The sequence below is a fragment of the Puntigrus tetrazona genome, chromosome 19 (genome assembly GCF_018831695.1).
Source record: "Puntigrus tetrazona isolate hp1 chromosome 19, ASM1883169v1, whole genome shotgun sequence".
Taxonomy (NCBI): Eukaryota; Metazoa; Chordata; class Actinopteri; order Cypriniformes; family Cyprinidae; genus Puntigrus; species Puntigrus tetrazona.
Genome location: NC_056717.1, coordinates 1,966,293 through 1,982,434, shown reverse-complemented (window position 1 = coordinate 1,982,434; position 16,142 = coordinate 1,966,293). Strand labels below are relative to the sequence as shown.

General features: G+C 39.3%; 1 protein-coding gene and 1 long non-coding RNA gene across 3 annotated transcripts; one reads left to right on the top strand and one right to left on the bottom strand.

Moving 5' to 3' along the window:
- Positions 1-4,094: 4,094 nt before the first annotated feature.
- nr1d2b (nuclear receptor subfamily 1, group D, member 2b) lies at positions 4,095-11,668 on the top strand. 2 transcript variants are annotated; one of them, XM_043217708.1, is made up of 9 exons: positions 4,097-4,240; positions 4,394-4,499; positions 5,729-5,944; positions 6,772-6,860; positions 7,351-7,495; positions 7,854-8,491; positions 8,564-8,749; positions 9,045-9,255; positions 9,635-11,668. In XM_043217708.1, exons 2-9 carry the CDS (start codon positions 4,481-4,483, stop codon positions 9,829-9,831), a joined length of 1,701 nt encoding a protein of 566 aa, XP_043073643.1. In that variant the 5' UTR covers positions 4,097-4,240; positions 4,394-4,480; the 3' UTR covers positions 9,832-11,668. The 2 variants fall into 2 exon arrangements, with proteins under 2 accessions (XP_043073642.1, XP_043073643.1); XM_043217707.1 differs by having other exon boundaries at positions 4,095-4,499.
- LOC122323678 lies at positions 10,643-15,695 on the bottom strand. Its single transcript, XR_006247045.1, has 2 exons — positions 15,607-15,695; positions 10,643-14,957 (listed from the first exon to the last, which is right to left on the bottom strand). It is a non-coding gene; the product is annotated as an uncharacterized LOC122323678 (long non-coding RNA).
- Between the last annotated feature and the right edge of the window lie 447 nt (positions 15,696-16,142).

Genomic DNA, 16,142 nt, shown 5'->3' with positions numbered 1-16,142 from the left:
GCGTCCGGTCAGAGGAGAACTGGCCCCAACCGAGCCTGGTTTCTCCAAAGGTTTTTTTTTCTCCATTCAGTATAGATGGGGTTTTGGTTCCTTGCCGCTGTCGCCTCTGGCTTGCTTTGATGGGGACACTTAACTTCTAGCGATTATTGTCGAATTGATTACAGAGATTACAGTCTCTGCATTTAATAACAAATTGGTCACTCTCGTCATTATACATCCCTGTCACTGTATTCTTCTACTTTATACTGTACAGTGCTTTGATACAACCTGAGTTGTTAAAAGCGCTATATAAATAAAAATGATTGATTGATTGATTGATTGATTTGGAGATAAAGCTAGGTAAATCTGGGTATCAGCATTATCTATGTTAGTGGGAGCATATACAGCCTAAATAGGAGTGGTGCAAGAATTGAACCTTGTGGGACTCCAGATGTCAAGGATGTCCACTTAGACTTATGCTCTCCTATGCTCACATAATAACCTCTCCCTTCTAAGTATGACCTGAACCATTTGAGTACCATCCCAGAAAGCCTGACCCAGTTTTCCTGTCTCTCTAGAAGCATGTTATGATCGACAGTGTCAAACGCAGTACTAAGATAACAAGCAAGGAGCAGGAGGTGCTTTAATCACCTGTAGATAAAGCAGCTCTGAGCAAACACTTCCTTACATGCAGGATGAAATGAAAATGACGTTCCACAATGAAACCGTCTATAACAAAGTAATCTAGAGTCTGGTGTGAGGCCATCTGTCCAATTGCTAAAGTTGCGCCAAAATTAGGTAATGCAACAGGACAATGATCCCAAGCACAGCAAATCTACAACAGAACGGCTGAGAAGAGTCAGAAGGGGTTAGAATAGCCCAGTCAAAGTCTAGACCTCATCCAAACTCAAATGCTGCGCCTAAACAAATGCCCACAAACCTCAATACTATAGATCAAAGAAGAGTGGGCCAAAATTCGTCCAAAACTATATGAGAGACTGATCAACTTCAGACTTTTGCTGCCAAACATGGATCTACAAGCAATCGAATTATATTGTGTCCCAGCTTTGTCACACATGGCTTTTCAGTCTTTGCTTCTTTTTTTCTTTGTTCTAATAAATAATGACATAGTGTAATATTTCGTGTGTTGTTGTTCATCTAAGGTTTTATTTTCCAGATTGTAAGACTTGACAAGGACCAGATAATTATTTTATGATGTCCTACATTAGAAAACCGTGGAATTCTACAGGGTGTCCTAACTTTTTAACATGACTGTACACGCTCACAACCTGAATTCCAGGTCTCAAAATAGTTGAGATGGGGGCATGTTTATCGTGGTGTAACATCTCTTCTTCTTTTCAAAATAGTCTGAAGACATCTGGGCATCCAGGTTATGGGTTTCTACAGTTTTAGTGTTGGAATGTGGGCCTTTTGAGCTGAATGCTGATGAATACACTGGAGGATCTTCTTTAGTTTTGAGGACACCGTGTCTGTGATTTCCAACAAGAATGCATATTGTTGACTTAGAAAAATTTTCCACTTTAGAATCAGCCTTGGCCCACAGGACACAACGCACTCCTGGCTTCCTTTTTGCAAGATAGAGCTTTAGTTGGCATCTGCAGATGACACAGCGGATTGTGTTTACCAGCAGTTTTTGAAAGTATTCCTGGGCCCATTTAGTAATGATAATGACAGAATGATGTCGATGAGTGATGAGTGTCATCTGAGGTTAGTGTGTTCTCTATACGTCACACTGTAGGACACATTCATACGTCAACTACATATTAGTTATACATATCAACACGTCAAAATGTTACAATATTTCCTAAGATCAAGCAAAAAAAAGTATGTTTATTTCTGCATTCAATACTTGGTCAAGGCTCCTTGAGCACAAACTCCAGCATCAGTGAAGAGTGAATAGAAGCTCTGAGTCTTCAGCTCGTCCGTGTTGTTAAATCAACTATTTCTCATCTTTATCCTGAAAATATACCACAGATTCCACTTGGGATTCGGGTCAGGCATGTTGACTGGCCAATCAAGCACAGTAACACCATGGTCAGCAAAGCTAAGGTCTATTATACCCATTATGCAAAGTGGAACGGAGAACATTTTAATGACAGTTGCACAAAATTTAGATCACATCTAATTTATCTGAGGAAAATCATTTTAACACAGGAGCCACCTGAGTATATAGGAGCAATGCAAAATCATACTTTCTAACTTTTTTTGCAGCACTCATTGTCTATTATTATATAACTTTCAAGGAAAAGTAAACTTATTGTGAAACGGTTTTGATGGAAAAATGTTGGCATTACCTTTTTTCAAATACATTTATTCAACAACATTGGTGGTACACCATTCTACAGCTGTTTTATTGCTCTGTATTATGATGCAATACAGTAATACTTCAGTAATGCTGACACTAAAAGTTCATATACGAACAGCTGGTGAATCTATCAAACTCATTCTTGTGGCCTCTGTCTTTGTGCATGCTCATATTTAGCTGAGGGTCCTGACGCTCTGACCCTTGACCTCTGTGGCCCGAGCCTGAAATGGAATGGAAAAGCTAAGCAGTGTTTGGCATGAGAACCATCTCACGTACTCATCGCTTCAGTGCTGCTTATCGCACACTTTCTTAAAGCTTTAGAGCCCATTGCGGGTTTAAGCCATGACAATTGACATTACTGAATTAGCCATAGATGAACATCTAATAATAATAATAATAATAAATCTAAATAAATCTCTCTAATCAGGCTGTCTGTTGTTTAGACTAGAAGTTTTAAAGTTTACCACTTCTGACCTTAATTGTTCATTTTGTTTTCTTTGTTATGTTTTAGTAAAATGAAGCTTATGGTGAATTAAACTGTAGAGATTAATATTGAGTGTTACATTGCAAATTAAAAACGGTTAAAAAAAATAGATTTTATGTATGTCTGTCCAGTTTCTCAGACAGGTAGAGATGTAAGTTTATGAATTATATGAACAGAGTACAATATGAAGGTCACAGAACACCCCAAAATTTATGAGAAAACAATAGGAAATTATATTTTGTCAGTTTGAAATCTATTACAGTTTGAAATCGTATCTAATGGTTACAATGTGACATTATTTGAATGCACTTAAGCCATTTTTTTTAAATAGAAATATTTTTTGTTATAGTTCTGTACTTTTAATGACTGTTTTCAATATTGTTAATCAAAATTTACATTTGTTCATTAAATGTTATTAAAATGTAACTTAACTCTAGCACACTATATTCTAATTCAGTTTTTTTATTTCTGCATTCTATTTTATTAAAAACAAAAACACATGACCCTCTAATACCTTCACTTTTGATAATTTCCTACCTGCTCTTTTTCTTTATAAAATGGCTCCTATAGTCTTGCTTTCTCTATTTTTTTTGTATATTCTGCCTCCTTGTTTTCTTTGTGTGTGCCAAAAATACATTGTATAGTTGAAAAAAATTGATTTTATGCCAAAAAAAACAACAATTAATTAAAGATCATTATGTTCCATTAATATATTTTTGATTAGTAATATGCATTTCCATTTCAATCTTCATTTCAAAATATTGACCCTTATGACATGTTTTGTGGTCCTGGGTCATATATATATATAAATAAATACAATTAAATAAAAATAAATTAAATAAATAACCTTGCTACGTGTACTGTGTAAGACTAACCAAAACTAGCAAGACACATCTGACTAAACGTAATAATAATAATAATAATAATAATAATAATAATAATATAAATAGTCTACATGTAGCCTATATTCAATATAGACAGTTTGTATTTTTATTTATTGATTTAATTATATTTTTGTGGATCACCCCAAAAGGTTACCAAATGATTTATGCTACTTCATGCCTCCTTAAAAGCAAAAATCTATCTCTGACTTGGGGTGCACTGCCAACTCTACATTTCTTTAAATAGCCTGTTGACCATCAAACGTGTTTGAGAGCCTGCCCTCCTGGGGTCAAGGGGCCGAGGGGCGCTGGAGGCCCCTGCAGGAGCAGTGAAAGTGTGTCAGTGGGTTATACTGACACTAATGCAGCTGGAGGCGGAGCCTAGCGGAACAGGTCACGTGATGTTCAGTCTATCACTCCCACTCTCTGCGTTAAACCTGCGCTGATACACATCTCTTCCGTCGACTTACTAAGCTATCATAGTCTTTAATAGACGCCAAACCCTTCCGATTCAGACTCTTTAGCCGGTGCGGTTTTTGGACGAATCTAGTTATTTCAACTAACACCGGCGTATGTATTCATTACTGTTTTTATAAACGCCTGAGATTTTGTTTTTTTCAGCTTTTTTTTTTTCCAAGCAACGCGGCGTTAATTGTTTGAGATTATCTGGTAGGTTAGTTAGAAATGTTCCTCAGGTAGTGTCTTGTTGTACTCGGTTCACAGGATCACACAGCGACTAGATAGTTGCTGGAAACTGAGTAAAAACGGCACAAACACACAGGTGACTGCGGCTCCAAGCTGTCGGAGGACATGGATTTCACAAAGGCTGGTAAGATCAGTCTGCTTTAAATTGATTTTTGAACAGATATCTGTGGCGGTGATATCTTTAGTGTACTCCCATTTTAATGAATGACACCAAAAAGTGTATAGTTGCACGTGTTTCTGTTAATGTTTACTGCGGGATAAGGTGTGTTTTGGGCTTTTATCACTTTTTTTGCAGCGTGAAAAGTCTAAGTAGGTTAATAGCACCAGGCTTGTGTTGTTATGCCATAGATTGTGGGTTACTATTGAGCTGCAGTCTCCAGACTCACATGGACCGCTCAGCCTAGCCATGTGCATCTGTGTTTACGCGTCCTGTGCGTCTGCTCTGATTGGTCGAGGGGAGTCGTGACGTAAATGTTGCATAATTTGCATGGCCGTATGGATGCGTCTGCAACTGCTGATACACGTGAGGCGGCCAAGTCTGACCCACTTTTCGGCTTTTACGTTCCCAACAATACATGCCTGGTACACGTGGGGGCGGGGCTAAGGACACGTCGATCAACAGCTCAGCGGCACGACGTTCCTTCATTCATTTTTTTTTTGGTAAAGAATAATGTCATTTGAAAAATATTGGACTGAATTGAAAAATCATTTACTTTTACTTTAATTCTTTTATGTATTGTTATTATTTCAAAATACGTTTTACTTTTATTATTAAAGGGCCAAATACTTATGGCATGATTATTCTTTATCAAATTATATATATATATATATATATATATATATATATATATATATATATATATATATATAATTAGTCTTTGTAATTATTAACATATATAATTGGATATATGTTTGGAAGAAAAAGCTGTTTGTTAGTTCTCAGGATTACATTTGAGTCGCATTGTCTGTGTAAGACCTACACCCTGAAAGACGTATTATGTAATGGTGTTACCTAACCATTGAGAGTAGGGCAGCAGAAATCAGGTCAACTCGTACAGACACAGCACATACAGCCTGGTCCACTTTCTGACAATAAGACTGACAGCTTTTTAAAATAAGACGTGACGAGGGTAAAGAAAACTGTGTAATCTCACCAGTAAATATCCACCTATATGGACAGCGTTTGCTACATTTGTTTTCTGTTATTAATGATAAAGACAGTTGTCGGTAATTCAATGAAAAAGCAGAAATCAAGCGCTATCATATTCTCGTATGCTTTAAGAATTAATATCCGCATGTAAGGATCCACGTGATTTGGAAATTAATTTGTTGCACGTCTGTGTCATCCACCAGGTGGAGTTATAGCCTACATTAGCTCCGCGAGCTCGGCCTCCAGTCCAGAGTCGTGCCACAGCGACTCCTCCAACAGCAGCTATCAGTCCTGCTCTCCACCCCACGCGGGGCAGGGCCAACAGGGCGAGGCTCTTGCTGTGGCCCCTCAGTCCCGCCCACCGCGGCACAGCGGAGGAAAAGCACGCTCGCCCCCCACAGCCAAAAGTGGCATTACAAGTGAGAGACTGGCTGATTCAAAATAAAGAAATCTTGAGTAATGTTTTCATACCGCAAATGGTCATCTACAAATACAAATATATTGTATGGAGCTATTCGAATATATATTACTGTTTTTCATGTTTGCATTGTTCTAATGTAAATTAGTATATAATTAGTATGTCGCATAATTAGTATCAGTATGTCACTAACAGTCTACTACCAAGGTTTTATCAGTAAGATTTTTTTTATGTTCTTTTATGTTTAATCTTTGATATATTTTATTAAGACATTTATAATGTTACAATCTCAATATTAGAATGATGCAAAAAATTCAGCATTGAAATCATAGCAGTAAAGTTTTGAAAAATAGTAAAATTAATAATAATTAATAATAAAAAGTTAATAATTAATAATAAAAAGTTAATAATTTTTTTTTTTGCTATACATCGGATCAAATAAAAAAAAATCATAAAAATTCTTACTGTTTAAAAACTTGACTGATAATGTGTAAAAATGCTTTCTCATGTTTACCCTAATGTACTTGTATTCATATTCCCTATTGTTTTTTTATATTTATTTTTTAATAGAAATATTGCAGTTTAATATATCAGGGAGTTTAAAATGGAACAGATTGTAGATTGGTCGGAATAATAAAAATAATGTGATGTTGATTGTATTGAGCCAATATTTGTCAGTTGACACTGCAAGATTCATTTTATGTGTGCTTGATCATGTAGTAATGGTTTTCTAGCCGTTTGAGGAAACAGAAGGCAGCCGAGGAGAAAGCCAAACTGAGCGCAGAGCATTCCTTGTTCATCTGACCCTTTGTATTTCTGCTCCTGCAGAGATTAACGGGCTGGTGCTGCTATGTAAAGTGTGTGGAGATGTGGCGTCAGGATTTCACTATGGCGTTCACGCCTGTGAGGGATGCAAGGTGAGAAAACGTGAAGTGTTAGTGTGAGCCAATAGCCACATTTCAGAGTTTAATAAGAATTAGGTTTCATTTTGCTATTTCTAAGGTACAGAGAAGTAAGTCAAAAGCTCAGAAAGTGGTCTGAAATCATTTTTTTCACTCTCATGTATGCTCCGGGTTTGTTTATTTTTCAGCGAAGGTAGTATTTCACTTCTATAGTGTCTGTTTCTATGTTAAGTTGAATTAGAGCCAATGTGACATGGCTGTCATGCCTTATCTGGATCACGTCTACCTGTACATCGTCTTGAAGGGACATGTCACTTTGCTTTATTTATAACTAGCCGGCAGCCTGTTAAACCATCAGAGCAAATCTCCAGGACAGAAGGTTGTCTTGAGTGCTGAGAAGGACACCTGCTCTCCGTACCGCCCCGAGGCTCGACACCTGTTATTCTCTGTGTGGGCTCTGTGACCCTGACAGCGCTCTCTGTCTCTTTCACTTTTCCACCCGCAGGGTTTCTTCAGGAGGAGCATTCAGCAGAACATTCAGTATAAGAAGTGCCTTAAGAATGAAAGCTGTCCCATCATGCGCATCAACAGGAACCGATGCCAGCAGTGCCGTTTTAAGAAGTGTCTGCTCGTGGGCATGTCCAGAGACGGTGAGCTCCAGCTGGCATTGTGTCCTAGATCCCAAAAATTATAAATAAGTAAAGCCTGTTACCTTGCATGAGGATTTAAGCCGGATAGATATACAGACAGACAGATAGAAGATAGACAGACGTACAGACAGATAGACAGATGGTAGGCAGACAGACAGACAAACAGATAGATAGATAGATGATAGACACAAGCTAGAGACAGACAATAGACAGACATGATAGACATATGGATGATAGGCAGACAGACAGATGATAGACACAAGCTATAGACGGACAGACAGAAAGATGATAGGCATAGATAGATATATAGATCTCAGTCTGTTGGAGTCCGTGAGCTGACCGTGTCTGTGCTCCTCAGCTGTGCGTTTCGGCCGGATTCCCAAACGAGAGAAGCAGCGCATGCTGCTCGAGATGCAGAATGCCATGAACAACATGATGAACAACAGCCACGGCAACCAGCCGCTGAGCAGCCAGCCATCAGCCAGCGATGCAGCTTCAGACGACAGCAGCTCCGGCCCTTCCTCCCGTTCCCCCTCCACCTCCCCCCGGAGCCACAACTCTGAACCCAGCCCCGACCCAGAGCCTCTGAGCACCATGGACACCAGCTCCAGCTCGGACTCCTCCAGCTCCACTGACAGCGGCGAGGAGGAGGTCATCGGCACAGTCACTAGAGCACACCAGGAGACCTTCATGTACAATCAGGAGCAGGCCAACTTGCCTTCAGAGGCCCCCAACAACTACAGCCACTGCTCAGAGAAACCTCAGGAGGTCTGGAACCAGCAGAGCAATGCATTCTCAGAGAGTGGACAGAAGACCCCATCAGGCTGTGCTCCGCAGGGGCCTGAAGGCTTGGGCTGTCCTGTCAGACTGCCCAACAGCAACTCCGCGGGGCCATCCATGCAGAACCTCTGTCTGAGAGCTCATAATGACAATGAAATTCGTGTCAACGGCAGCTGTAGTGTCCCAATATTTTCAAGGATTAACAGGATGCACCTGGTGAGTTACACAGAAGCAACACCCAACATTTCAATGGTAGCCTGTACAAGTACTCATGATTGCAATTCACAGGTTTGCCCCATGAACACATCGCCATATGTGGATCCTCAGAAGTCGGGTCACAGTATTTGGGAAGAGTTCTCCATGAGCTTCACCCCAGCTGTCAGAGAGGTGGTGGAATTTGCAAAACGCATCCCAGGATTCAAAGAGCTGTCCCAGCACGACCAGGTCAGCCTGCTGAAGGCCGGCACCTTTGAGGTATGAACAAAATACATTTCAAAATATGTTTCCACACCAGCATGTCTTTAACTAGCTGAACATGGGCCGACATGTTATTGGACATTATAGAAAACATAATACAGTGATTATAATAATATGGTGATTTAAAAAAATTCGACTCACGAATGTAAAAGAATGCCCCTTATAATCAATTCAAGATATTGCACCTTAATGGAAAAGTTCATTTCTGTCCTTACACTCAATGAAACTGACTACAATCCCGTTAATTGACCAAATAGAATTCATTTCGATTGGTTTCCTGTTTGGCCTGTAGGTGCTGGTGGTGCGCTTTACATCCCTGTTCGACGTGAAGGAGCGCACGGTTACATTTCTGAGCGGCAGGAAGTACAGCGTGGAGGCGCTTCGCTCGATGGGCGCTGGAGATCTTCTCAACTCAATGTTTGACTTCACAGAGAAGCTACAAGCGCTGAACCTCAGCGAGGAGGAGATGAGCCTCTTCACGGCTGTAGTGCTGGTGTCTGCAGGTATCAACCGCCATACCGTTATGAGACCGTAGTTTTGTATCTTGAGGTTTTTCAGATGTATTTGATAATTAGGTTTTTACATCTCCAAAAGTGGCAGCAAAGAATATTTGCATTTTCATTCAGACCAATGCGAAAAGACCAACAAGTGGATGAGCAATATGCTAATGTTTCATGTTGACATCAATTATAAACTGCTTGGGACTTGAGGGATAATAAAGAAAGTTACTTGAATCGTGTTGCACTTACATTTTAAGTGGAAAAAAATAGTAGAAAATCCAGAATCTGTCAAATGTTCTGGAATTTTTTTTTCCATATAGCCCAGCCCTAATCTAAGATGATGCCTTGACTTACTTTGTTAAATGATTTGTGTTTCCCACAGATCGCTCTGGTCTCGAGAACGTCAACTCGGTTGAGGCCCTTCAGGAAACTCTGATACGAGCTCTGCGCAGCTTGATCACCAAGAACCACCCCAATGAGATCGCCATCTTCACTAAACTGCTCCTTAAACTGCCGGACCTGCGCTCGCTCAACAACATGCACTCTGAGCAGCTCTTGGCCTTCAAGGTCCACCCCTGACCACCCACCAACCCCGTAACTGTGGACCACACCCCCCATCCATCTCCAAAGCCTCCCGTTTAGACCGTGGGGAACTGTTGTTACTCGGTGCCCCCCTTTTTTTTTTTTTTTTTTTTTGACACTTCTCCCCCTGACTTTCAAAGCATTGCTGGTTAAAAATGGAGGTAGAGGGGGGGCAGATACTTAAGAAGTCATTGTACTGTAAAACGCCTCTGCTCGTGCTAACGCACACGACTCGCTGACACAAACTGGAGGGGTTTCGTTGTAGATGCTTACAAGAGTTTGTATGATTACGCGGTTTGTGTGTGCGCAGAGGCATCTTGAATTGAGTTTTTGGATTTATAAATCTGCCTGTGCAATAAGTGACGCGTTCACTGGTTTTGTGATTTGTTCCTTGTTGGTCTTTTAGTACTTTCAGAGAAGAGGAAGTAAGGTGTTTTGTGGGCCGTATGAATGCTGTGTGTTGCTAAGGGGAGATTATGAAGGGATATTCCCACAAACAAACAAGAAAATAAGTGCACAGAGCACGGTTTAGCATCCATTCTAATTAAAAGAGAAGAAAAACTAAGAAATGTAAGAATGTGGAACAAGCTGCTAATCTGAGCTTTTTTGGCAGAAAGACACAGGAATGTTTAATTGATAGATCTATTTTTGTAGTTTTTTTTTGGCTTCTAACCTGTAATTAAATGCAGAGGAAGCCACTCTTAGGCTGCGTTCCAAAACACGCTAATGCAGCCCGTGGCACGCTGATGTTGTTGTATTCAGCGGACATTGACAAACTGTCTTTTTACTGTCAGTTTTCTCTTCCAGGTCAACTACTGCAATGATGGAGCAACAGCTTGAAGGGAGTCTTGATGAGCAATTTGAAATTAGTTGACTGTTGACACATTTATAGCTCTCTACCTGACTAGTGGTGCATTTGGATTATTAGCACAAACACAGAAAGTCGACTGTTGCCCGCTTGAGTGTTTGTTAACTACGAGATCGAATCAGACCGCAGGCTTGGCCAAGCGTTTGCATTCTAGCATAGGGTATGTTTCTGAGTTTAGATCTGCGTAGTGGTACATCTCTGTATATTTCCTGATTCGTAGGGCTTTTAGTAATGACACAGTTTTTGATGATGCTAAATGACAAAAGAGGAGTAGAACGTAACTCGTTTTATCACTGTAAGACATGTGCACGCTTCTCCTCTGTACAGATGGGACTCAAAGCCATCCTCAGCGATGTCATAATATAGGCCACACCCTAACTGACACCTGACACCTTCACGCATCTGTATGGGTGATCATTTCAGGCTGAATATTTATGACGATTTTTTTTTCCTCTTCAAATAATTGTAATTCTGTTCATTTTCCTTTTCAAAATGATGGTTTTTTTTTGCTTTTGGCTAAGTCTGTTCAGTGAAAGTTCTTGTAGAATAATTGTATATCTGTGTGATCAGCTGCAGTAAGCAAATAGTGTGCATACTCGAGCGCCACTGGACCAGACAGGAAGAGGAAACGGGAAACGACCCAAAACTCCACCAAGTAACACCGGCAATGCCTCTCATCACCATGCCAGCTCTGGGCATCTGAACTCTTCTCGGGTCGGTTTTGATATCAAAGCTGCGGTCGGTGAATAGTCAAGAAAAGAAGTATCTTTTGTTTGGTGTTGGTGTTTCTCTCTCATTGTTTGGCCTGTGGCTCACTCAGTGTCATTGTTGTGTTGCCATAATCCAGTCTGTCAGTCTTCTTCTGTGAAAGCATTGTATGATAGCTAGATTTCTATATATCTATATATAAATATATAATATAAATACATATAAAATAAGAAAATAAACAGATAAATGCTAAACTCATTCTTTCCATGTGTTTAGTCGTTTTTGCTCCCATGTGTCACAAGAACAAATGTACAGAGAAATGTACAAATATAAAGGGATAGACATGCTTTTTTTAACATTTGGAATCTAGGATGTTTGAATATTTGCTTACCAGGGACTAAAAATATTAGTATTGTGAAATATTAGTTACTCCCCCTTTAGGTACAGTTTTAGTAATTTTGCATTACAGGTGTTATGTCAAAATTAACAACACGAAATGTTTAATCTGCTAATTCTTTAACATAGCATCTGCTGGTTTGTTTCCAGTCAATCTGAAGACCCTGATTAGCCAATTTAAGGTATGTTTTAGAGCTAGACCTAAATTCTGCTGGAAGGTTGGCCTCCAGGAAAAGTAGGGTTTTCAGAAAATGTTAAATAGGTCAAATGAATTTTGTATTTTTATCATTGCTGTAGGATTTAGTTTCTAGTTCCAGAGATTTTATGCTGATGATACCCAATTTATCTGCAGAACATCCTTTAAAAGTAAAATATATATATATAGTTGATGAAAAAACCAAAGTGTTTTTGGCCCACAGATAATTTGTAGGCCACCAGCAACCAATATACATTATAATGGTACAGCACCGCTGAGCTTCATCTCGGAAATGGTGCACCTTGTGGTTTGTGCACATGCTGCTGTAATGAGCATGCATCAAAAGTGGTGCACAGATGGCCAAACGACAAACTCATTCAGCCGTGTGCCATTTAGAGCTCACTGATATCTGTCGTAGGTTGTTCGCAGCGACCGCAGGGCCACAGTGCAACAAATGACCAGCAGCAGCTACAACAGTGGGGACCGGGGCAATGTGTCCCAATCAAACAGTGAGTTTACGTTACATCACCACCAACCTGCAATGTACTAGAACTGGAGGACCTCATTTAACCCACAATATATCCAAAGGCCTCCTGGGATATCTAATACCATAATGTCAACATTGAATCAGTGCCTTGCCATGAGACCACTCTGGACAGGTAACACTTTACTGACTGCTAGTTGATATGAAGTTACAAAGTTACTGTTAGTAGAATGTCTGAAGTGAACAACTGAAACAGAGTATTAGTAGACTGTTAATACTTCTGTGAAAGCATTAAGACTGCTTAATATCTTCTAACGCTTTATTTTGCTGGATCCGCAACATACTGAGTATCAGAAACTTTGCAAGTATATGTAAACACTCTCAGAGTAGGGTTCGTAGAATTAGTAGATACGCAGTTCAAAATGAAGGAGAATTAGTTATGTTGTTGACAGTCCACTTTAGACATTTTTCAAAACATACTGTGCCTTGCAAAAGTATTCACACCCCTTCATTCCCCCCCCCCATATTTAGCTGCTGCTCTGTCTTTTGATTCTGAAACTGCTTCAATTTTAAATGTTTCCATTTATTCAAAATGATAAGATCACAAGCATTGCATACACCATGATATAAGCTGCACACTGTCGCTTATTTAAAAGATTGTGCTGAAACTTATATAGGCACCTGTTTTGGTGGGCTGAAATGCAAAGCTTTACGACCGTTAACAAATAAGTTAACAGACGTTTTCCCAACATCTCAGGTTATGTTAGTAATGAATCAAATTTGTTGCAGAATCTTCTATTCTTTATAACCTCCAATAAACACTGTGTGTGTAGGAGCTTCTGTCACCTCTCTACTGATTTCACAAATCATCGCCTGATACTTCAAAGAATCCATAATATCCTTCAAACAGTCAAGAATCCCATTACCTGCACCGGTCACATCACTTCATAAACCATTCAAGAACTCCACAGGTCTATCCAAATGAATTTTAGCATGTTCAAGTCAGCCTTTTATATTCACAAATTGCTCATTGCTTCAGAATGCCGTTGCCAGATTTCTACAGGAAAGCTGTAAAAGCAAAGACGTCTCTGCTATTCTGAGGGCCATTGGCTGCCTGTCCCTTTAGAACTGATTTTACAATTTTCTTATTTGTGTGCAAATTCCTTCATAACTATGTTTCAGTCTGAGCGAGGGACTGTAAGAAGGTTCTGATCGTACACTTAACGTTAACTGGATATTTATTGTGGATTTTTGTGTCTTTTACATGTCCATGAATTTTATTTTTACTGTGGCCTTTTATACAGCACTTTGGTCAATCTTGCTGCTGTTTTTAGAAAATCAGTACAAATATCAGGTTCCATCATCTTTTTTTCAATTTGTTATTGGACCCTAAAAATAAAATGACAAAGCAAATTTGGTTTGATTTGTGTTATTATTATTGATTATGAAACGGCATTAACAACAACTTTTGCATTGTTTAATAATTAATATTGTCTCCTTATATTTCAGTGATAACAAACCACAAGGGGGCAAGATTGAGCTGATTACACCACTGTTGGTGCCACAGACATCAAGAATCAGCTTGAGAGTCACAACAGTGGTGACCATCAAAAAAGCATGTTGCAGCCAATCAACCAAAACACATCCATGGCTCTCGTCATGCATTGCAGCATGAACTATAGCAAAAATGTTTTGCTTGTTTTGTGATGTTCAGAGTTGATTCCAAAAACCTAAAAAAATAAATAATAATCACATTTTAGGGCCAGAGGCACTTAGGGATGAGTTTCATACTCCCCTTCTGACCTCTAGGCTCTCTGTACGCACACACACACACACACACACACACACACACACACAATATATTCTAAAATGGTTTTGAAATATGTTGTATTTAATTGCAGGGGCCTCATTTATAAAAAGGTTGTGCAGAAACCAGCCTAAACTTGATCGTATACTCGGCGCGCGTGCGATTCACAGAATGGTCTCTGTCTATGAACGGCAAATGATCTAGAACTTGAACGGAAATTGATGGTTTCAGCTCTCTGCCTTGCAAATTACTCCTAATTAATGTCACTAACAAATAAAATGTCACCAATCATCATAATTTAGACCAGCGTAACGACCCTGACGTGACGTTAAACACTTTTTCACGTCAAATGCACGCTAACATCTGAGCGTACGCAAGCTTTATGAATGATACACAAAGAAATGGCACGAAAGAATGGCCCCCTCTATGTCTTTGTGATACATCGTCTACACTGAAATAGATTTGAAGCGTAAACTTGAAGGTATAGGTGCCAAACACTGCTGCTGCTTCCATTATTTCCAAAATCATCTCCATGAGCAAAGACCTCCTGCAAATGACTAGAGCAGGTGAGAGCCGGAGGGTCTGTTCACACTAACACACTCTTTCTTACACCCTCCACTGATCTCTGATGCTCTGATAAAGATCCAGGTCGGGGGGGGGACTTCTGAAAAGGAAACGGAAAAGGTTTTTCAGGTCAAAGATGAGTAAAAGTATTTTGACTTTCTTTTTTTATTTTGTGCTCTGAACCTTATACTGTACAGTCCTTTGATGCAACTTGTGTTGTTAAAAGCGCTATATAAATAAAAATGATTGATTGATTGATTGATTGATTGATTGATTGATTGATGAATCTGGCAGGTGTATTTATCCTAAGCGACTTCGTCCAGTAGATGGCAGCATTCACACCCATAAACTGCAGTGCGTTTAAAACATATGGGACTAATATGAAATCATGAGAAATTAAGCATGATTCTGTGTTAAACATAAATAAATGACACATTTTTTAACAATTAATTTTAATTGCATATTGAAAAATATGCTTAACTTTACAAACGAATGAAATGAAGGAAACGGTCGTTTCTTTTAAGTAACTTTAGGGATAAATTTGGCTTTGGAGGTTTTTTTCATAACTTATACTGTCATAGCCTGTCAAAACCTGAGGTGAGAGAGCGCGGCGCCATGTTTCGTATTTCTACGCATGTTCGGACGAAAGCAGAGAGACCGAATAAATTGTACCGAATAATAACATAATGTGCTCAAATAGAGGCTAATACAGCAAGCTCACTAAATGCCCCGATATACTTCAAACGTACCTCTTTTTTCGTTCTTTGTTTGAGGGCAAAACACACCGTTTCCGATCTCTTTCCGAGACCCGAGCTGCTGGAGGCGGGGTTTAGATGAACGTAAACATGACGCGACGCCCGCGCGTAGCCTATAGGTTTGATAAAAACAAAGGTTTTATTTATTGTATAGCTTTTAAATTTGCTTTGAAAGAAGAACAAGAACGACAGCAGCAGTATTGTGTAATATTTATTTGCTTGCTTTCCTTTCATGGCTTTCACGTGTCTAATAATTAATTATTGATTACTACTTCGAATGTGTGCATTATAACGAAAATAAATTGCTTAAAATGAAAAGAGGCAGGTTTTTACGATCAGAAATTCCTTAAACTGTCGATTTCATGTAAACGTTTCGGCCAAGGATCCAGTAAACGAAAGCGTTCAAACAAGTTCAAAACCGCTGTAAGAAAATCTATTTAAAGGTGAGGTGAGAAATCAAAGCTAATTAGCATAACTGCACAAACATACTGTGGTAAATAGGCAGTAGTTATATAACATGACGCCTAATT

Coding starts and splice junctions, on each gene's coding strand:
- nr1d2b (XM_043217707.1), top strand. Junction 8,492..8,563: donor GGATTAACAGGATGCACCTG/GTGAGTTACACA, acceptor TGCAATTCACAG/GTTTGCCCCATGAACACATC. Junction 9,256..9,634: donor TGTAGTGCTGGTGTCTGCAG/GTATCAACCGCC, acceptor TGTTTCCCACAG/ATCGCTCTGGTCTCGAGAAC.